This window comes from Harmonia axyridis, chromosome 3 (assembly GCF_914767665.1).
Source record: "Harmonia axyridis chromosome 3, icHarAxyr1.1, whole genome shotgun sequence".
NCBI classification, from domain to species: domain Eukaryota; kingdom Metazoa; phylum Arthropoda; class Insecta; order Coleoptera; family Coccinellidae; genus Harmonia; species Harmonia axyridis.
In genome coordinates, this window is record NC_059503.1 from 36,665,797 (window position 1) to 36,689,364 (window position 23,568).

Sequence of the window (23,568 nt, forward strand, 5' to 3'; positions counted from 1 at the left end):
ATCTCAGGATCCACTCATCGTACAGACTTGCGGTAAAAATTTTCACCACTAAAGGGTACAAGAAAATACATATAAACATAAACTGCTAACTGATGTGTAAAAATACTTAAATTTCTCAGACTTCTTCATTCGTTTCTGGTAATAGTTTTTCATAAGCTACAAAGGGTAGTTTACAGTGCCCCTTTCTGTTATTGACCACGGCCGTTATTCGTTAGTCTAGGTTTGGTCCGTTCAATGGGAAATCATCATTTTCCAGTTTGAACTTTTTTTCAGGTTATTACATGCCTATGTCTTTCAACTAGAAATAATACCAATACTGTGTTTCCTGTTGATCATTCAGAAGAGACTAGACGATGTGGTCTTTACTGCGAAATATCTGAAGAACATGAGCAGAAAATATGATGACAGAGGCGAAATTGCCTACTTCTTGATATGCACGATGATGATATCAGAGACAAACTTCTACCTCGAATCCATGGAAGCCATAGAAACATTCGTCGACAAATACTTCATCACCAACAAGACGAGAACCTCTCGGAATGCTCTCCAAAATACTCTAGCTATGTACACATATTCCCACCTGCTAAGAATGGGTAGAACCAACAAGGCATCCTTGTGGAAACCCTCCTACTGCGTTGGCTGGGAAACGGATAGGAGTTTCTTCGAATTTTGGAACAGGTTGAAGTACGTGGAAAGTGCTCTGATCCTCTACTGTGGAGACCTATTATCCAAAAACAACATACCGGATTTCACACCTCGGAAGATAAAGCATCTTCTGAGTGAGTGCGGCAAGCAGATCGACATTTGGAGGATATTCTTCCCAAGGTATCTACACATGATGGCGTACTACAAGAAGTTAACAGGCAGGAAAAAACGATGGATAGAGTTATTGAAATTGGCTAGTGAGGAGGCGAAAAAGACGGGTAATATATTGGAGGAGTGCTGGATTTCGCTAAGTGAGAATTATTGGAGAGGGAATTATTACTCACCAGAAGGATATGGACCGGTATTCTGGCGTTCCGCCCATTTTTATGGAAAGGAACAATGGTCAGAGATGATGTATGTTCTGCCTATACATTAGGACTGGAGGGCCAGTATATAGTAACAGTTAGATTTTAATGAAACTGAATTGATAAACTATTTATTTAGTATATTCTCCACTTGTATTTTCATCTTTTGAAGTTAATCATAAAATATGTTTCCTAATTTATTGTACGATAATTATGGATATTTTTACGTTCTCGAAGCTTTTGTGAATTGTAGGAAGAAAGAAGAATTCTTATATATGCATAATTATTGTTACTTAAAAATTATAAATAATAATGAATTTTAAAAGATAACATCCATTTCTTTTTTATTTTCACAAGACTCATTCACTCATTATTATCTCTTCATATCGGTATATCATGAGATTTTATAATTACCACTTTTCTCGTCCGGTTGTTCATGAAAAATTAACCGAAAAAAGAAGTGTTAAATACCTTTTTTCTGTTCATGCTTATCAGAATCTGCACTGCCAGGTGTAGGCAATACGCAAAGAGATTATTGCTTTCAGAAAATTTTGTTTCAGTATTCTGTACTGCAGAATTATTAGAGGTGCGTTTTATCGCAATAATAGTTGTAGGTTGATAGTGATAAAAAAAATGGAAAGAATTTTTGGTCTCCTATTTTAAAAAAATAATCCTTTATTGGATCCTTTATATACATACCACTAAGGTGTAGAATTGTAGATCATATTCCGTGTAGATCATATTCCGAAATTTATAATCAAAAAATACTTTTAAGCCAATCCTAACTAACTGTGGTTCCGTGGCTCAAGTTCTTCAACTCTAATCTGTTTTTAATAAAATTTTGTGGGGGCATTCAGTTTTGACCGTAGATGCTCACATAAAAAAAATCAGCTTCACCAGATAAAGAGTATCCTCGGGGCATGCACAAAAGTAAAATTCGCGTAATTTTCATAATTCGTGTTTTGCTAGTCCGATGTTGACGAAAATTGGTATGAATGCTAAAGTCGCCTTGTTTAAGTGCGAAAAAATATAGATGAAATTTGTGAAATATCCTATAGAAATTTCTGCGCTGCGCTTGGGTAAATTAAATCTTTAAAACTTTCTGTGGAGGGCTAATATTGTACTTTCAACTTCACTGATAACTTTCTAAAGTATCAATATTTCTTAAAAATAACAAATAATCTCGGTATCCATTTTATAGATTATCGGAGATGAAAGGAAAAAATATACTATTGGAAAAGAATTGCAGGAGTTTCTAGAACGTCAGAACTTAAAAAAATTAAATTTGAATGATATAGATTATTGAGTATAATAAAACGGCCTATTGTTCCAGACTACTTTACAACTTCTGCTAGACTTTTCACCTCGCATTTTTCAATTGTGAATGTTTTTGTGAACTTAATTTATAAAAAAAAAATTGAAAATTAGTTTGGTGCAACGTGTCTCAGAGGATAATTAATAATTTGTCCTCCGAAGCCATCGGAGAACGAATCCACTCGAGTCTACAAATCAATCATGATGATTAAAATTAGCTTTGTCAATTCTTCAAATTTATGGTTCTACCTATCGATAAATAAAATTTGGCCCTTAGACGACGAGTAAAATATGGCGCGTTTAATGTTACAGTTGGTTACTTAATATTTCGAGCGTTTGACGTACGACACTTGAGAGAAATATATTGTACCTTAATGGAGCGTAACTCCCTCGTCTCGTTAAGAATCACCGAAAATAACTGTTCGTCTTTCGTCAAAAACATATTTTCAGATCAATCACTGATACGAGGTTGATTCAAGTTCAAGCAATAATTTCTAAGAAAAGCTGATCTTGGGGCCGAAATTTCAAAAATTTTCACCAGACGCAATGAGAAATTGTAGTATTAATTATTAGCCTTGAAATAAATAAGAGCTTCAAAATTATAAGGAATAACTTATGTGATGCCTCTGCTCTACAATTTTTTGCAGTAAATTCGGGTAGATGGTATATTTCAAGGATAATTAATTAAGTGCAACATTGAATATGTTTCTAGGACTGTTTTGTTCTATGTTGCATATCAGAAAATCTTTCATAAAATAAAAAATCTTTTTCTAAGACGTCTGAAATTGGCCTAACAATAATATTTATTAATTCGAAAAAATTACATCAAATAATAATAAGACATTGAAATGGAATAATTCAAAAATAATAAATTTAGTTAGTGGTTTCTTACTTGCAATTTTGTTGAGGTAGATATACACGTGGTAAGTTTGTAAATTTAATAATTCCGTTGAACTATAAGGCACTGATGAGGAAAAATTGTATTATTAAATACAAAAATTCCGAAACGTACGTCTGTCTTTATGTTAATTTAGTTGTTCAATTTATTAACCGTTTACTCAATTTGTACAATTTTAGTCATTTTGAATTTTTCTTTTGGTTGATTATTAAATTTGTCATTTTTAGAATTGGAATATATTCCAAGACAAAAATAAACTGAATATATCATACAGATATATTATTGTGAAGGATTAGACACAAAGTTGTCAAATTATTTGATTTATATTAAATATCCTTCATCAAGAAGACTCATTAAACTTTTATAATTTGATGTAATCATTTATTGATTAGAGAGTCAGTATCAACCAATTGATAAATTTAGAATTTCTGAAATTGTTTATTCAATTGTAAATGTCGATGTGTATATGTATTTCAAAAGAATAACAATGAAGAAATCTATGACTACATTAAGTAATGGCTTGTTCTGTGAATCCTCACAAAAGCAACCGTTACGTTTAGTTAGTGGTTTCTTACTTGCAATTTTGTTGAGGTAGATATACACGTGGTAAGTTTGTAAATTTAATAATTCCGTTGAACTATAAGGCACTGATGAGGAAAAATTGTATTATTAAATACAAAAATTCCGAAACGTACGTCTGTCTTTATGTTAATTTAGTTGTTCAATTTATTAACCGTTTACTCAATTTGTACAATTTTAGTCATTTTGAATTTTTCTTTTGGTTGATTATTAAATTTGTCATTTTTAGAATTGGAATATATTCCAAGACAAAAATAAACTGAATATATCATACAGATATATTATTGTGAAGGATTAGACACAAAGTTGTCAAATTATTTGATTTATATTAAATATCCTTCATCAAGAAGACTCATTAAACTTTTATAATTCAAAAATAACCCAAATTAAGAAATATACACAATGAGAAACAGATTCAAACTTATCTCCTACAGAATGACCTGAATTCAGATAAACTGTATGGCTCAGAATTTAATACAAAACAATATAAAGATTTCTTGAAATTTCTCTCACCAAAGTTCATTCTTAATTCTCTGGAAAAAGCGTTATACAATGATATTGCCATATATTCAACAGTTCTTTTCCTTAGTGAAGTCTTATGAATCGGAGGAACAACATAAGGAAATATCCTTCTGGTATTGTTGACATCTTTTATCTATCAAAATAATGACTATTTTCATTAAAAAAAATTAACAGCTTATAAATATACAATCCATAAACAGTGAGTATATTATTTTCTTTGAATATCCCTCTGCATGATTATCTGTGCCCCAGATGTAACATGGTACGCAATGCTCTTTTTTGAACAACAAAAATACCTGCCATAAAAGAAGAACAGTACCAGAAGATCAGTCTATAGGAAAGTATGAACTGAAAATTCGCGAAACAAACCAGCTTTAAAATATCATTATCCACCTGATTCCTCAACATAAATAATTCATAACTCACAGAGTTCAGTCTACTTTTAAGTTGCTCGCAATGTGGACTCTATTTTAGATGTCCATCAAGAAGTATCCCAAAAATTTCACTTCCTCGTCAACCACAACACAACTTTCAAGAATATCGATTGATTTAGGAAACTTTAGTTCAGATTTATAGATTATTTATATGCATTATAAACAAAAGCAGGCCAACGATACTGCCCTGAGGGACTACCAAATTAATTTCAATTTCATTAGAGGCATATGTTTCCTCATTATCCTTCAGGATCACTCGTTGCCTTCTGGATGTTAAGTAACTTTCTAAAAGTTTAAGTTGATTATCTCTTATTCCACAATAATCTAATACCGCCAACAATTTTCAATGGTTAACACAGTCAGAAGTCTTTCAGAGACAGCTAGAAACAAAGCAAAAGATATCTCTCCCCGTTTCAGTGCAAGTACAATTTCATTGATGAGTTCATATATGGCAGTTTCAATATTTTTATTCTTACAAATCCATGCTGACAAACCGAGATTACATCGAATTTTTGAAAAAAGTCTGTTACATATAACTTTTTCGAATATTTTCGAGAAAGAAGATAATATGCTTATACGCCTATATTTATTAGGGTCATTCATGTTGTCTTTTTTATGAAGAGGTTTAATTATAGCAATTTTCAGATTTTCCGGAAAAAACCCTCCTTGAATGAACGATTAATTATTAAGGTAATTGGTTCATCATGTCCCCAAGATGTTTTATTCTTCAATGATTTCACAACTGACAGTACTTCATTATGAGTAATATCAAACATAAAGAACGATTTATCAAGTCTGATTCTAGAATCTGCAATGGAAGAATGGGTCAGATTTTCAGTTAATCGAACTGAAATATCCGCGAAAAAATTATTGAACGTATCAGCCATGGAAGGGGGATCACTGTTACCAACAGAAATTTTACGATTATCCCCATTTTTGGTTGAAGAATGGATTATCTTCCTTTGATTTATTTTCAGATTTTTTTATCATCTCATTGAAAAATTCTTTCTGTGTTTTGGATAAAAGAAAATCATATTTCTTTTTTGTCGATCTATAAATACCTTTGAAATCTGGTCTAGAGTATGAAACAATGTAAAGTAAATCTAACGTGTCCCTAAGTTTTTTAATTTCCGGTCTTTGTCTAAAAGTCCTTCCTGACGAAAGTATTCTAGAAGTGACTTTAGGAAAACAACAGACAAATAAGGTCGAAAAACGCTCGTAAAAACTATTCCATAGTTCATTGGGATCAACTGGACAAGAATATATGTCATCCCAAACCACCGAAGATAATTTCCGCAAAAAAACCTCTATGGATTTACCTACCATTTACAATTCTTTTTTCCACGAATTTATTTACGAGTTTATCTCCACATTTCAATGAAGAAATGAACTTCAATCCAGAATGATCGGAAATAAGATATTCAACCACGTTAGTTTGACCTCTAAGGAGGTGAACACATTGTCCAGACAGGAGCCAGAAATAGGACTTGTTGGTTCAAAATTTGAAAGAGTGATGTTAAAACTTTCTAGCAAAGACATGAACTCTCTAACATCATAAGAATTTGATAAAATATCAAAATTAAAATCTCCAACCAGAACTAATTCCAAATTTTCTATCGAGCATCGCTCAAAAAATAGTTCTCAGACAATCAAGAAACTGTTCAACATCCGCTAAGGGCTGAGTATTTGGCCTATAAATACAAATAATCAAAATTTTACAATTTCTCATATATCGGGTGTCCCAAGGTGAGTGGCCTATTAGATTATTATGGAAACTATTGATAGTAAAGATTTCAAATTTTGTGGATAGATATTTGGCTATGTAAGGTACATTTTTAAAATAATTTCACATTTCCAGTGTTGCCGGATGTACGACAATTTGGTAACAACTTTGTTATTTTAAATGGGACACCCGGTATTTCTATTTTTTTATGATACTCCATAAAATATTAAATCTATTCACTCTTACTTTTCCATCCCTATCTTTAACGGTTTTTGAGTTATTAATTATTTTTCGAAATTTTAGATCAAATTGGCGTATTACGAAAATGACTCTAGTTCGCTCAATATTTGAGATTTAAGTCAGAAATTTTTCAAGTCGTTAGATATTGATCTGATCTGTGTCACTGCTTTCGAATTATGGTTGTCAATAATACAGGACGGACCAAAAAATATCATCATTTGCCAAGTTACAAAATTGTAAAAAAGTCTATTTTTTCAAATTAGACACCTAGTATATTTTTCAATTTTTGGAATCAGCGGAACACACTCTACAATTTTTTTATTCATGCCCCTATACCTATCTCAACTGGATTCCGAGTTATATGTGTATATCTTTCTTGACCCATTATTTACAGAAAAAACTCGGAACAAAACACCTGTTTGGCAATAATTGTTTATTTTGACATTTATGGATTGAACTGATTCATTGATATATCGATCTATGAACGACATAGAGAAAATAACAATACAAAAGAAATTAACGCTTATTGAATCAATGTGAAATCTAATAAACGCATATAACTCGGAATCCAGTTGAGATAGGTATAGGGACGTGAATAGAAAAATTGTAGAGTGTGTTGTACTGATTCCAAAAATTGAAAAATATACTAGGTGTCTAATTTGAAAAAATAGACATTTTTACAATTTTGTAACTTGGAAAATGATGATTTTTTTTGGTCCGTCCTGTATTATTGACAACCATAATTCGAAAGCAGTGACACAGATCAGATCAATATCTAACGACTTGCAAAATTTCTGACTTAAATCTCAAATATTGAGCGAACTAGAGTCATTTTCCTAATACGCCAATTTGATCTGAAATTTCGAAAAATAATCAATAACTCGAAAACCGTTAAAGATAGGGATGGAAAAGTAAGAGTGAATAGATTTAATATTTTATGGAGTATCATAAAAAAAATAGAAATACCGTATGTCCCATTTAAAATAACAAAGTTGTTGCCAAATTGTCGTACATCCGGCAACACTGAAAATGTGAAATTATTTCAAAAATGTACCTTACATGGCCAAATATCTATCTACAAAATTTGAAATCTTCACCATCAATAGTTTCCATAATAATCTAATAGGCCACTCACCTTGGGACACCCGATATAGCTGAGTAGCAGAACATTCAAAAATATGAGGAATACTTAATACATTATAGTCTTGCCTATCAGTATAGTTCAGTTCTTTTTTGAACAGCATCTCTTGATTCCCACTCCCTGGTAGATGTTGTGTATTTGGACTTCTCTTAAGCTTTCGATCGCGTGCCACTTAAAAGACTCCTCCAGAAGCTTGAGCACTTTGGAAGCAGAGGATAGCTGCTCGGTTGGATCGAATCGTTTTTAACCAATCGGGAATTTTCCGTGAAAGTTGGCAGGGCCTTTTCATCTGGCAGGCCTATGACTAGTGGAGTGCCGCAGGATTCAGTACTCGGTCCAGTGCTTTTTCTCGTTTTTATGGCTGATGGCTGATGTGTAACTACTGCATCTGTGGAAAGATCGTTCAGTACGATGAATTAAATAGGGTACCTACTGAATAAATTTAAAACACAATGTTACCAGACCAGGAGCCCTAATGCATAGTATGCTTATACAGGGTGTAGCATGAGGGGTTAGCCATAGCCTAGTGGGGCATGAGTCATCCAGGCCTTTCAGAAAAGTAGCTTGTAGTGTATTCTAAGATTTTCAGAGATACAAGGAGATTAATGAAAATTGGCTTAAATTTCTGATATCCACAACTTGGAAATCAGCAATCCGATTTTGTTTAAATTTTCTGGGTTTGTTCGCTTTATGACCCTTCCGAACGTTTCAAGTAATTCTGTTATTTCTAGGACAGTACTCAGATTATTGAGTTTTTCTTTTAGACTTCGAAATCTATATTTTTCACACGTTTCAGAGGAATGTCATTATTGCCTCAATAGAATACATAATTTAGTCTTAGTCTTTAATGAATTCCATTTTTACTTTGAATGCCACACTTTTCTCAAAAGAGTAGCCAACGAAACTCAGTGCTTTTTTCGAATTTTTCAGTTCAGTATGGTGTTTCATGAATAACAATGATTTCATTGCAAATGCAGAACAATCGGATAATCCGAAGTTACAAGTCAAGATGTTTTTTGCATTTAATTTTCCATCAGTATAATTCTTGAAGGTTTTCATAGATTTCCATAAAAATTTCAAGGAATTAGTCCAGGACAGTGACCAATGGGGAGGAACATAATAAGAAAATTCTATATTTTATGTTATATCTGGTAAAACATCAATTTTTTAACAAATTTAAACTTATAATGTACATTGAAAACTCTATTGAACGGACCTGCTAATAAAGGAATTTTCCAATAATCTACGTTACACAACAATCAAATCACACAGTAACAGTTCAGTTCTTAAATATTGTGGTGCACATCTTTTTCCATCCAAATACACAAATTTGAAGATTTCAGGTTTCTACTGGGTGATGATTTTTTTTTCAGCAGCATTGTATAAATGAAAAATCTTTATACAAAAACGTTCTCGAAACACTTCATAACTTCGAAACAGAACACATTTTCGGAAAAAACAGTAACGTGGTGATATTTGACGAATCTGAGGTTAGTGGGGCTGAAAAACTAGATAAAAAATATTTCACTTCGCCGCACATCTAGTCTACTCGGTCTATGGAAAGCCTCTAATGTATCCTGCCACTTAGTTAATATAAGTCTGAGTTGACATTTTTTTAATTTCCCCCACACAAAAATTCGCCCACCATTGCAACACCACATTATCAGTATTTAGAAACTTTACAACAATTATGAAACATTGGAACATTTCGTGGTTATAACATGTATGCCAGAAATCAACACTCACATGACTTTAGTATATAAAGAGAGTAAAGAGACAAAGATTGGGTGTTCAAGGATTTTATTAACCCATACAGCTTTAAAGCCGAATATTTCTCCTCATGAAGAGATTTATTATCCAGAATAAGTAGTTTATAATTGAAATGACAAAAAACATCTTAACGACATATAACATATAACCACCACCCTCTCACAACAGTACAAACACCCTCCTGTTCAGACTATATAACAAAACCAGATTATCAACGTAAACAAACATCCCCATCTGGCTACGGAACCCACACATCCTTAGGTGAATCCATTTGATTTATGACCAACTTAAACGGTCTGAAGACTTCGACTTCAACACATGGCTCATTGGATAAGAAAGTCAGTAAATCAAAGTGGGCTATCGTTCGAGAAGTTAGTGGCAGACACGAGAGGGACGATAAGGAAAATTTGTCACAACATAGGTGGCCCCAAAATTGCCAGGCACACTTAGCTGAGGAGATAACGCCCAGGAAGGGCAAGACGTTATTCTGAAAAAGAATAAAAATGATTTCCTCGAAATTAATTTAATATTGTTGGCTTCAGCCAATTTTAAGGCTGAATATCAAAATTTACTTAAATAATTTTGCACGAAGCTTGAAATGGTTATTCTATATGCCTCACGCAAAATTTATGTGGCTAATCCGTTCATTCTGCCACATCTGGTTGAACAAAATCGTGCGAGAATATCGCAGATTCGCACAGATTATATTTTATATGTTGGTACTCGGAACTCTTCTGTCATGGATTTATCTAACGAGCGTTCATTTAAATTCGTGGTCAAGAGTGCTGTGGAGAAATTGGAGTTGATTTTCTGTGATTACGAGTAGCGCTTAGCTTATATAACGAAACAAATTGAGACAATTTTCATGAAGAATGAATAATGTGTATCAACATAGCTCCTCGATGAACGGAGAGTAGAAGGACTCACTTGCCCCACGATATGGGGCATGAGAGGCATTTGATTTTTTTCTTTTTTTTCGAATCAAAATTTCTCACCTAACAATAATTATTTTGTGTGTTTTGTGTATTGAATAAGTATCTAATGTTGTGTCTCAATCAACAGACATTGTTCTTTTCGTATTTTTGAGGAAATTTAATTTGGTGACTAGAAATTAGTTTAAATGGTTTTATTTATAAATAAATAATGTGTCAAAAATTTCACATTTTATTAATTTTTACATGTGATGCCCGGACTCAGTTGCTTCATACGTGGAGCCAGCACTGGAACCTACTGACCTATCTTTACGAGTGAAAATGTTAACGCAATGAGTAATGGAATTCAAAGTGCCGACAAAGAGATTCTTTGCGACAAAGATATTTAATGGTCGAATTTAATGCATTGAGTACTAGAACTTTGCTGTAAAAGCATTTTGTAGATCGCGAGACCAAGCATAGTAATTTCATCATTTCAATATCGAAGAAAGATTCATAGGCCGCGCGCCGATTGTATTCTTGGAAACCACATACAGGGTGTCCCGTAAAGACCACGTCAAACCGAGGGAGAATGTAGATCAAAGGATAACCTACCTGCTATGACAAAATTCCCATTATAAAAGTCTTACCGTTTTCGAGATATTTTTTTTTTTTTTGGAAAATAATGAATTTTTGCCCTTTTCAATAGTTTTGTCCTTACTGTTGGTACAATTTTACACTTTTTTGGTTAATTTTTTTAGTGAAATATTGCTGAAGAATGATTCAAACGTTTACATTAAAAACATCCTCCGAACATTCTAAAGGGGGGCCATGAGAAATATTTTTATTGGAAATTTTGATAGTGGATTGTTTTGTTCATGAAGTTTAGCTCATCGTAGTGGAACCAAAATGTACTGAGCTACTGCTGCACATTACACCAATAAATTGTCTATTTTATAGTGATTTCAAAAAGGTATCACACAAGTCATTTGTTATTCAAAGAAAAAAGATATGACTGTTTTTATCCAAATGGGTACGTTTCTGACAAAATCAAGTTTGTCAATTCTGTTAAGAAATCTTCGATGTTGCATTACTCAGTGAACAATGGTAATTGTTTATGTGCGAAAATATTACTCGCATAATTATTAACCTCAACGAAATTCAATTTTGCCGGAAAATTTTGCGAAAACATCATGCAGATCCAGATTTTTTTAATAAGATTATTTGGAGCGACGAGTCCTCCTGTACCAAGGATGGGTACATGAAGACCTAAATCCTCTGGACTTTTAATATTGGGGCTGTCTAAAAGACAAAGTATACGCAACACCCATAAGTGATATGATTCATCACGTTTGGGTGCTGCATATACTTTGTCTTTAAGGCAGCTGCAATCAGTGGCGTAACTAGAGTTGACTCATGGGGGGGGTTATGGGTAGTGGCAAGTTTTTTAGCGAGTGACCTGAACTGAAGTGAAAAGCAGGGGGGGGTGGGGGGTGGGTGTAGGGTGTAGATATCGTTTCCATTCGAAGATTCTCTTAAAAAAATTATTTCATCATACAGGTACAATATATATTATACTATTGAATGCTACACTTAATAAACAATGAAATACGTGTAAGAATTAAGAAAAGATTGAAAATATTCTAGAATATAAATGTATAAGTGAAAATTGCTATCACGCTCCTCTATACAATCATTCAAGAAAGTCTAAATTCAAGACGGCGAGGTGTTTTTGCCAGCTCGTTCAACACTTCAGCAGCATTGATATCTAGCTCTCTGTGAGCATTGAGCATAGCAAGCCCGTTCAACCTTTGCTGACTAGTGTTCCTTAAGTATGTTTTCAATCTTCTAAGAGATGAGAAGGACCTTTCACTGGTTGATGTCAATACAGGAAGAGTGGTAAGAATTTTCAGGAGGGTGTTGATAGTGGGGAAAACATCCTGATGGCAGGCAGTGTAATAATTGATTGCCTTCCTTGAGCTAATTTTCAAATCTTTCACCCTCTCGTACCACATATGGAGTTCCGAGTTCCCCAATGGCAGCGATGTCACCAATTTGAATATCTTCCTGATAGAAATTCAGGAGCTTTTTGAAACTTTCTTCCTGTGTTCTGGTGACTTCAGCATTACTGGTAGAGGTCGGTATAAGACACTCAAAACTTTTCAGTACGTCTTGATGTTTCAGAAAGCGACTATTTAATTCACTTAAAAAGTGATCTAAAAATGGCAAAATTAGGGATATCTTAAAGTATGATTGAGGATTGTCGGTTTCAATGTTGCACCTAAGAGTTTGTCGTCCAGTTCTTCTTGGGGCTTTTATTGAGGTACTGAGTAATTCAGCTATAGTCTCTGATGCGTTAAATATGGTTGCGAATTCTTCTTCAGCATTGGCTCTGATTTTTTCTATCGTCCCTTTTAGATTAGTCACCATATTCATAGCATTTAAAAGATCGATATGTTCATGCTGCAAAAATCGAGCAAGGGGTAAACTTAAGGAAAATACTCTAGCCATCACTTGCAAACTGATTATAAATGATGAACTCTGAAGTGAACATAAAAGCTGCGATGCCATCGACGCTGATTCTACATCCTTCCACTGTGAAATACCCAAGTGAAAAACTGAAACCCCCAAAAAATACCCCAAGAAATGTTGTCCCCCAAATTTTCCCCAGAGTGTTCAAAAATCCCCCAAATTTGGGGGAGAATACTGCAACATGAAACATGACAACCCTGGATGATTGCAATAAGCAATAACATAATTAATCAGACGTGTCACGTGACTTGCTAAGCCCAGAGGCGCCGAGTATTGAGGGGCACTTACGGTGCCCCGATTCCCTCAAAGTATTATTCGCTCTTGGTTAGGCGCGGTTCTGGGCGAGAAGACTATTCTATACTTGTACAAGTAAGAAATAATACTGAAAAGAGAGGGAATTTTGGTATCTTGCTTAAATAGCTGATGAATGAGAAAATTGCTTACACTTCAAATAAGCATTTTTTCATGTAGTACAATTTGAAAATATTTTTCTTCTCATAATGATACTTCTGTAATTCCACAATAACAACTTTGAAAAAGCAAAATCTTCCAAGTTATTTTTTTATTGTTCTGCCAAAAAAAATTTTTCCTTCTGATTAGTTTCTAAATAGATATTAAGAGCAAAATAACCAAATAATGTTGTATGAGTTGCTATTTTGAAATATTTATAGAAAGTGGAAACTTTTACAAAATATGTTTTCTTTACGTTCCGAGTGTTTCTTACTTGATTACCTCGTCTGAAACCCATCTGAGTGATAGGTAGTGATGTCGATGGTAAGGTACGAAAGTAAGTACTAATCGCTCATCTCGCTCTAAAGTTTTTTATAAAATTTTCAAGTGGAGCGGCCACGATTATTAGTGGTCGAAAACTAACACAAAAATGGTCGAGAACCGAAGGTTATTGAGATTTTCTATATGTTTTCACATTTCAAAGGTTAAATGCGGAAAGAACGCTTAAAATTATATCACAAATCATTCAAAACTCGCCAAAGAATCGATGAACACCAACACCATTAAAATTTGATATGTTTATGTGTGAAAAAATCGTGATCGAAATCGATGTTTCTGTTAACTGGTCGAGAACCAGTGCATTTACCCTATATATATATATATATAGGTAAACATCAATCAACAATCAATAATTCAACTAGTAGGTACTTATGTACATCTAAATTTTAAAACCTAATGGTCCAAAATCATAGACTTTTAATAAGAATGCAAAAATCAAGGCCTTTTCGAAAAAAAATTGTATAGTCAATGAAAAGTTTATTCATTTTATTTTATTCATCATTATTTGCGACCATCTTCCTGAATTTTTCTTCCAAATCTTGAGGAATATCAACATCTCTCAAGTTTTCCTTTCCAATCTCTTCTTCAGTTCTGGAAAAAAGAGTTTTTAAATGATATATTCGTAGAAAATCTATTGAATATTTACCTTATTAGTATATCAACCAAGTTTTCAACAGCACCTATTACACTTTCGTCCTTTTCCCACTTATGCAACTCTCTCATGATAATATAAGTATTTTTGTTCCTAATATATTCCCTATTCTTTTTCAAAGTACATAGAAGAGTTATGGCTTCTACCAACATTCTCCTGTAAAACAATATTTTCACATGACAGTAATTTTTAATGAAGGACTTGATAATTAATGTTCACTGTTCATTATTATTCTGGAGAAAGGAAAGCTCTGACATTAATGTAAATACCACCATAAAATAAGACACATCATAAGATTTTTATAAACCAAAATCTAGAAAAATCCTGCAATCTGTTCTGGAGATAATTGAGGTATTCCATACTCAAAACTAATTCTGTATTGAGTCCACTAGGCATCTGGGAGACCGCTATAAAGCTAAATCCTTATGAGTTATTATGAATAGGCTTTATAACTGTATACCATTGATAATATAAGCACAGCATAGTAAATGATTTGATGGTCCCCTGCAGTTGAAAAATGTCAGTACTGACCCAAGGACGAGAGTCCTAATTTTCCACCTTTACACCTATAATGATTAGAAGCATGATTACCTAATATCGGGATCTGTTTCTCTTTGTTTGTCATCCGGTAAATATTGCAATTCGCTTGGCAAATTTTCATTATCTTCATCATCAAATTCCTCATTACCAGCAAGTGGTAATAAAAGACTAGGCAAAATATCTGCTTCAAAAGTTAGCCAGTCATTGTGCTCAACATCAAAACATAAATTTCTCAGAACACCTAAAATCATCATGAAAAAAAATAATTCAAAAGAAAGACTTGAATAGACTATTTAAGTAGATTAACTTGAAAAGAGAAATTGTTGATTCTGAACATATAAATCATCTTAAAATAATAATTCAAAAACAAAACTTCAATAGGCAATTAATATGAATCTACTTGAAAAAAAAATTGTTGATTCTGGCAGCATTAAATTTTTAATTCAAAATATTGTACGCTCCATAATTTAAATCAACTTTTTAAACTCTTCTATCCACATATGTGTACCATAATATAATGAATTATAGGTACTCGCACAAAAAGATAGTAAGTGTACTATAATAACTTACCAACAATCCCTCCTCTTCTTACAAGAGATTTATTGTACTGAGTATATGCTGCAAGATTAGTTACAATGCTAACCGATTCAAAAAAAATATTTCGCACCCTTTTTTCTTGTGTCATATTGCTCAACCATGGACCTAAATAATTTAAATTTGCTTCTTTCAGGTTGTATTGTGTTTTTGTGAATATATTAACTATATCCTCAATTTTAAATTCACTGTTCTTCAATATTTCAAAAATTTGTGTGACTCCATCTTCATCACTACTTAGATTAACTAGAATCATACAACACTGATCTGCTATTCCACTATTTCTGTCGAATATTTGTTTGAAGCATATTTCTACTATAGATTTAGGTGTAGTTTGAAGAGGGGGACAGAAATCTGAATCAACATTCAGTAATGCTCGAGGGCCATACTTATCAGCAGATAAATTTATCAGGGTACAAGCTGCATCTTTAGTTATTTTGTCACTGTTATCTTGTAGAAGGCATAGAATATTTATAATGAGTTCTTGAACAGAAAGTATTGCTCTACAACCAGCCTCGGCTCCAGACAAAGCTAAAATCATTATCTGTTAATAATTATATAGGTGTGATACTATAAAATCCTGGGATTCACATATTACATTTCAATGCGAAGAAATTTGAATTCACTTATGAAACTCACCCAAGACAGTTTCCAAAGATGCACATTTGAGATCAAATCTTGCTCCCAATTGTACAAACTTCAAGATTTCTTTCAAGGCATGTACAATGTCATCACTTTCCTTCGGTATTTCTCCTAAATTTCTATATAAATTAGATTCTGCATCCATTATTATCAGACAAAAATAAAAACAGGAGAAACAATATCAATTAAATGTGGATATTGAGAAAAGAACGGATTAAAAAGAAGGTATTGAAATTATTTTTCAGTATAACTTGTTGATAGTGAAAAAAATAGAAAAACAATTAATAAACATGAAAACAGAACTGTTTAATTCTGAAAAAAGTTTGGTTATTTCATGTGGAGTGCATAGAATGAGAATGGTTCAATCATAGAATCAAAGATTAATCTTTGCTTAGAATCTATCTATATTCTAAGGGTTCAGTAGATTTCCAGATTCAATAGGTTTTCGCTAAGATGTTTTTAGACATCTTAGTTTTCGCAAACTGAAAATTCGGTAGTCGACTTTTTGCATAAATTTTCTGTAGATTTGATCTACTTCCAAAAAATGAGAAAATAAATTTATTGTATTTTGTGAATTTATTGCAAGGATCTGATAATTCTATTAATAATATCTATTATTTATCAAGGACTATATACAGAATATCCCAGGAAGAATCAGTGACGTACGCAAGGGGGGATAAGGGGCAATGTTTCCCCCCTCCATGAAGAATATCCATTTTAAGTCATAACGCTCAATAATTGATTTGTGTGAAAATTTAATCAACGAATTCATCAATCAGCGGTTATATCAAAAGGCTTGATCTGATCTGACTGTCTTCGGCATAATCATTATTTACTAACAGGCTAAAAATTCCAAATTGATAAAAATAAACAAGCGGGTAAAATTTAATAAGATTCTAAAGTGAAAGCTCCGAACTACTCTAATTAAAAATCAATCTCAAGAAGCGCTGTAAATTCAAATGATATCGAAAACAAATACTCATTTTTTTTTCTTTATCCCCCTAAACTGAAGCTTATGTCTGGGTGCGCCATAGGGAAGAACGCGACAAACGGATATCAAGAATTAACGTCATCAGGCTGACCTCGCCTCAAAAACGATCAAACATATTCGAATAAAATTATCATGTATAGTTTTGTGACTGTATAATTCTAAGAAATCGGTAAAATAATACGCAAGAAAATACCATAACCGCTGCATTCGCCATCATACCCTTTTCACAAGAATTTGTAGACAGCTTCGTGAAAATGAATTTTTGAAATGAAACTCCAAGACAAAGTGCAAATGAAAATAATTCAATCCTGGAACTACTGACAAAAAATGCATCTACCATCAGTACGTGCAGAATAAGCAATTACAAATGAGGATCTCTAAAAATATAGTATATATGTATAAAATAATCAAAAAAGCCAGAATGGCTCCTCATCATTAACACATTGTTCAAAAATTACAACAAGGTGATGAAATTCAAAGAATCATTTTTGCTCAATGGTTCATAGGCCATAGAAGAATGATTTCTCGAATTTTGCTTTACCACGAATCGCAATTAAGATCTTAACTTAAAACACATCTTAATCGCAATTCACTAGAGATGAAATCAACAATTCCCGTAATTTTCACGAATGTGCTCAGGAAAATCCAAAATCAATTCCTAAGTTAGACCCTCGATAATTGCTTAGCGCGGTATCCACAACAATCGTTTGTTTGCCCCTCATATTTTTGAGAACAGGTTGACATCAGGAGAAATTCCTTCTGCGAAGGATAGTAAGATTAAATGGAGAGGGCACCTTGAGAAGAAGAGAAGGTGAAGCTTGACATGTGGCTTGGCCTCCTCGTTCCTCTTATATGACACCCTTGGATTATTTTTTATGGGATCACTTGAACAAAAAGTTTATGCGGTACAGATTAACAGTAGGAAGCAACTGCTACAAAGAATGATTGATGCTTGCGATATTACTGAATCTCAACCGAATACGATAGCGAAATCTGTCAAAATCTATTAACTTGCTCAAAAATGTATTGAAATGAGGCGATAACCTTTAAAACTGAAAACTTTTTCATTTATTTTCAGGGTAATCGCTGTTTTTTGTTTTATTCATTATCCCGTTTTTGTTGATTAAAAGTTTTCTCAAATAAATTCCTTTCATTTATATGAACACCTTTTTCAGATTTGATATCTCAATACGAACTCTTTGCTTAAACATTAATATTATTTTTAGTCATAAAAATAAAAAATAATAATATTCACGTACAGATGAGGGTGATCCGATATCACCACGAATATGCGAAGTCTAAAACTTTGCAAGTCCGGTTCTGTTTTTTCAATTTGAGAAAAATTTAAGGCAGTCATCGTGAAGGATGACAAAAATGTTACGAAAACGAAAGGAAACCACGTACAGAGTGATCCAAAATTCACGAAAATAGAAATCTAATATTTTCCACGCCCGGATCTAATTTATTTGTTTTCAGAAATATTGAGGGAAGGAAATATTACAAAGTGACAAAACTTCAAAATTTGAAATCATTTGGTTGATTAGTTCAAGAGTTATTGAACTGTGAAATTTCACCCATGAGATGAACATTACCCTGTATATTGCAATGCTTTATTCACGTCACATATCATGAGCATATTTTCATATACATACTTATATATATATATTTTTTTCAAAACAACTTTGGAATAAAAGAAAAAAAGTAGATACCATTTTTTTATATACAATATTTGAGGTATGTATAGTAATAGAAGGGATAGAAATAAGTAAAAACCAATATTTTTATGAAAATATAATAATTTTCAATAAATAAAATTCACAGAAAGTATTACTTTCCTGCATCTTCCTTGAGTCCAACAGTTTGGTTCAGTACCAAAATTTCATTTGTTGTATCTGAATCTACCGAGAAAAATCCAACCCTTTCAAACTGAAACTTGTCATATACCTTTGATCCTTTCAACGACACATCTGCTAAACCTCTCACTATCTTATGGGAATCCAAATTACAATCACTGAGGTATCCCCCAGGAACTTCATTTGGGTCTTCAGGATTCTTGTGGTTGAAGAGGGGGGAGAATAGGTTTACTTGAATTTCCATTGGATTACTGACCCAGTGGATGAATGCTTTAGGTTTATCAGGAGCGTCCTTAACTTCAATACATTTGCATATAACCTCAGATACTAATCCATCATGATCCTTGATTATTTTACGTACATTTAAGACAAGTCCAGCATATCTCAGACCAACACATTGGCTCTTAGTCAACCTTCTAAAACCTTTGATTCCTTCTTCCATGAAATCAGTCCTTTCAATATAGATTATTCGATCTAGAATGGCTGTTCTAGACCCCAATTCAGGGTTGTTGGGAAATTTCGGAACTTCAATTGATACAGGTTTGTTATGGGGAAAATTCTCAATTGCAATTTTTAGTGGTTCAATCACTACCATCTGCCGCGGAGCCACATGATTCAAGTAATCCCTCACATAGGCTTCCAACATTGAAGGATCTACTGTGCTTTGAGCACCAGTAACGCCAAGTTGAGCACAGAAATTATTGATTGCTTCAGCAGGAAACCCCCTACGACGAAGAGCGGTCAATGTAAAGAGTCTTGGGTCATCCCAATCTTTCACAATACCACAATCAATGAGTTTAGCAATTTTTCTTTTAGAAACAACGGTATAATTAACATTGAGTCTGCCATATTCCCATTGTACAGGGCAATAAATATCTAGAGCATTACATAACCAATAGTAACTTGAACGTCTTGACTGGAATTCCTTGGTACATAGAGAGTGGGTGATATTTTCAATGCTATCACAAAGGCAATGAGTGAAATCATAAGTTGGATAGATGCACCACTTATCTCCTGTTCTGTGATGAGGAATGAACCTCACTCTATAAGCAACAGGATCTAGTTTTCCTTCTTCCAAAGTGATTTTCATTCTCAGAGTTGCTGTGCCTTCATCTATTTTACCATTCTTCATGTCTTCAAAAAGTTGGAGATTCTCTTCTATTGGGCGGTTCCTCCAAGGTGAAGGTTCTGGATTGAATCCTATAAATTAAAATACACATAAATACTTAAAATTCTGCGTAAATTACTACTGCTTATAATATAAATAACAAAATAGTTATTTGTTTTTCTAGGCAGCAAAGTAGTAGATTGACTGCCGCTGCTGATAGTTCATAGCCGAGCTTAGTGAGGCTAGGCATTCAGTCAAGGCAGTAAATCTACTTTGCTGCCGAGTTGAGCATATAATTTTTATCTTCGATTGCTTATAATGTATATATATACATATGTAGAATATTGTATTTGCAAATTATTATAATTCCCACAATCTTTTTCCTGTAGTGATAAATTAAAACGAAATTTGACAGAAATCACAATTGTTGGTTGCTATAGAAATGTATGTCCATAATAAGATGCATAAATGCATCTAAAATGTCTAAAAACATGGTGTATGCACTCGTCAATTTTTGAATGGAATGACATTCGACCAAATTGAAAATATTAGTTTTATTTCGTGGCGGCGCCGCAATGTCATACTTTGAATGTATCAAGTATCAAATGATAATAATAATAATGACTTTATTTTCTCAATATACATAAGTATTACAAAGAGGAACATTCATTATAGTCATATCTTCATTGAGAAAAAAGGCGAAGTCCAGGCTTGAGCATCTATAATTCTATAAAGATAGCTCAATCCTGCTCTACTTAACCTAGAAGCAGATCAATCAACAGATGAACTCCAAGGATCAGTTTCCTGTATATAATAAACGTTTGTAATATGTATTTCATTAACCTTTCGTTATAAGAAAAATGCGCAAAATGTCAGTGTTGAAAGAAAATATAAAATCCACTTAGGAAAAATACGATTTTTTCATGTCAGGCCCTAATCTAAGAAAACAAAGGTAAGCGAATTTTAATGAAATAGTTGTTTCTATATTATATTTTGTATAATTTGTGCATCATGTTCAAAGAAAAGTGCAAAGAATGATCATCTTGCGTATATTTGTATTTCCTAGGAATTTCAAGAAGAAAACAGTGAAAAGTCATCTCCAGTTGCTACATCTGCAGTGAAATTTTCACAAGATGATGATCATCTTGCGTATATTTGTATTTCCTAGGAATTTCAAGAAGAAAACAGTGAAAAGTCATCTCCAGTTGGTACATCTGCAGTGAAATTTTCACAAGATGTTTACTAGGATAAATTCAAATATTTGAAATAACAAGAATCTGTCATAATTTGTTAATAGCGCCATCTACAGTTGACTTAACGAAGCTTAACTAATATTCCCAAATTTGGCAAAACAAAACCTAATCAGTGCATTCACCAGGTTTTTAGACATCTTAATCTTAGTCCATAATAATTATATTTTGGTAATTCATGAAATATCTGATAGAAAAATATCAAATGATCTATTCATATTATTCCCATTGAAAATAATAATTATGCTACCTAGGCAGGAAATAGTATATTGTGCAAGAAGTGGGGAAAGTTCAACTTTTCTCGCAAATGTAGAAGTTTGTGGCACGAGCCTGAAAGGCTAGTGCCGCAAACACACGAGCGAGAAAAGGACTTTCTCCACATGTTGCACACTATACTTTTCCTACAATGGCACAAATTTCAATAATTAATGGACTTGATTCAAATCAAAATGGCCTTCGTTGACAGTATGTGCTAATTTATTGCGTTTCCATAGAAACGACTCAAAAGCCCAATTGCATTGGTCTACCGAGCGAAGTGTGGGTAAAGTGCCGTGAAAAATAATATTTCCCACATTATGCACAATAAATAGTTTTGAAATTGAGTAAGCTATGAAGAATACGCTACTTTTCATAGCAGTTGTAGGAAAAATACTTTGCTCATTGATATGTGTCTGCTAAATTAATATTTGGTGTCTATCGGAGAAAAAATTCAGATGATATTATACATTCTGCCAAATTCCAAAACCTTGATTTATCTACCTTTCATCTCATCAGCAGTTTGATGGCAAACATAAGCCAACCCTTTTTTAATGAGCTCTACTGCCCATTCATATAACTGGTCGAAATAATCAGAAGAATGGGTTATTTTATGAGGTTCATAACCTAACCAAGTAACCATGTCTTTAATTCCCACAAAAAACTTTTCCTCTTCTTTTTCAGGGTTAGTATCATCATATCTGAGGTAGCATGTTCCATTGTTAGCTTTTGCATAACCAAAATTTATATTTATAGCTTTGGCATGTCCGATATGTAAAATACCATTTGGTTCAGGAGGAAATCTAGTTTTAACCTAAAAATTACACCATATACATAATCTGGAGAATTCAGTTAAGAGATACCTTACTTTACCACCAGTTATTTTCAAGTGCTCTTCCAATAATTTCTGGGTATTTGCCGTTACAACATACCCATCTGTTTTGAAATTTTCACCAGGTTTATGAAAATCAATTTTTTTCATAACATCTAATATAGAGAGAGCATTTTTTATTTCATCTCCTGCTTTGCTCTTTTCAACTGTCTTACTAGTTTTTTCTTCTTTAGGCTACAATTCATTACAAAAAATCATAAATAATAGAGATAATGTTAATATTTACCTTCACTTTTCTTTCTTGTTTCGGAGGCGGAGCCAGATCTGCTTCTGTCTTGGGTCCCAAAAGTGTCACGAATTGTAAATCAATTTCATTTTTAACTGCCTTTCCATCAGCCCATGGTAATGAGTTTCTCACTTTTTGCATCAAGAGACCTGAGTTGAAACGATATCTTTTCGAGATAATCTCTTCCTTGTTCTCATTGATCAATGTTTCAACAGCATTCTCTATTTGTTCGGGAGTTACTACAACTCCAATACCACAATAATTTTTGAAATCCTCTTTCGAAAAGTTATCAATATGTCCTATAGCATACTCTATAGCCTTATCTACTCTCAGTGTAGAGTCTAAGTTATTTTGCATTATATACTCAACTAGAATTGGTAAGTGTCGAGCCATCTGAGGTTTCATTTTAGTAGCAAGATGGTACAATAAAATTCCATTGGGCTGCGGTATTGCATCACTATTAACTAGTTTTATAATGGTTAATAAATTATTGGTAACATTTGAATTTTTAATTGTTTCTTTTGCTTTAGATTCACTCAAACCCAAACCTATGAATTTTTTTAGCACATCTTCCTGAGCTTCCATTTCTTATAAGAACTTTGTAGCGAATTTTTCACCTCTAACAGGAGCTCAAGAAAAGAAAGGTTAAACGTAAGCAGAGGAGAGGTTACCCTCCTGACTTCGAAATCGAAAGCAAATCAC

At 33.1% G+C, this 23,568-nt stretch overlaps 3 protein-coding genes across 4 annotated transcripts in view; 1 reads left to right on the forward strand and 2 right to left on the reverse strand.

Annotated features, from left to right (window-relative positions):
- LOC123676419 (adenylate cyclase type 10-like) overlaps positions 1-1,327 on the forward strand; it is a 29,750-nt gene extending 28,423 nt beyond the window's left edge. The window contains exon 17 of one of the 2 annotated variants that reach the window (XM_045612298.1): positions 274-1,327. In XM_045612298.1, coding sequence (XP_045468254.1) covers positions 274-1,081 — 808 coding nt within the window. In that variant the 3' untranslated portion in view covers positions 1,082-1,327. The remainder of the gene's footprint in view (positions 1-273) is intronic. The other variant, XM_045612297.1, reaches the window with a different exon arrangement.
- A 12,998-nt stretch (positions 1,328-14,325) lies between these two features.
- On the reverse strand, positions 14,326-16,636 carry LOC123676323 (protein HGH1 homolog). The gene is made up of 5 exons (XM_045612150.1): positions 16,289-16,636; positions 15,626-16,180; positions 15,107-15,296; positions 14,510-14,671; positions 14,326-14,454 (listed from the first exon to the last, which is right to left on the reverse strand). The coding sequence occupies exons 1-5, from the start codon at positions 16,434-16,436 to the stop codon at positions 14,355-14,357; spliced, it is 1,155 nt and encodes a 384-aa protein (XP_045468106.1). The 5' UTR covers positions 16,437-16,636; the 3' UTR covers positions 14,326-14,354.
- Positions 16,637-19,058: 2,422 nt separating this feature from the next.
- On the reverse strand, positions 19,059-23,549 carry LOC123674789 (probable glutamine--tRNA ligase). The gene is made up of 4 exons (XM_045609872.1): positions 22,867-23,549; positions 22,617-22,814; positions 22,253-22,562; positions 19,059-20,335 (listed from the first exon to the last, which is right to left on the reverse strand). The coding sequence occupies exons 1-4, from the start codon at positions 23,449-23,451 to the stop codon at positions 19,110-19,112; spliced, it is 2,319 nt and encodes a 772-aa protein (XP_045465828.1). The 5' UTR covers positions 23,452-23,549; the 3' UTR covers positions 19,059-19,109.
- Between the last annotated feature and the right edge of the window lie 19 nt (positions 23,550-23,568).

Bases quoted from the DNA above. Each gene is read 5' to 3' on its own strand.
- LOC123674789 (XM_045609872.1), bottom strand. From the start codon at position 23,451: ATGGAAGCTCAGGAAGATGTGCTAAAAAAATTCATAGGTTTGGGTTTG. The intron at 22,815-22,866 runs GTAAATATTAAC...AATGAATTGTAG, and splicing joins AACAAGAAAGAAAAGTGAAG to CCTAAAGAAGAAAAAACTAG. The intron at 22,563-22,616 runs GTAAGGTATCTC...TGTAATTTTTAG, and splicing joins TGAAAATAACTGGTGGTAAA to GTTAAAACTAGATTTCCTCC.
- LOC123676323 (XM_045612150.1), bottom strand. From the start codon at position 16,436: ATGGATGCAGAATCTAATTTATATAGAAATTTAGGAGAAATACCGAAG. The intron at 16,181-16,288 runs GTGAGTTTCATA...TAATGATTTTAG, and splicing joins ATCTTTGGAAACTGTCTTGG to CTTTGTCTGGAGCCGAGGCT. The intron at 14,672-15,106 runs GTAATCATGCTT...ATTGTTTTACAG, and splicing joins GAAACAGATCCCGATATTAG to GAGAATGTTGGTAGAAGCCA.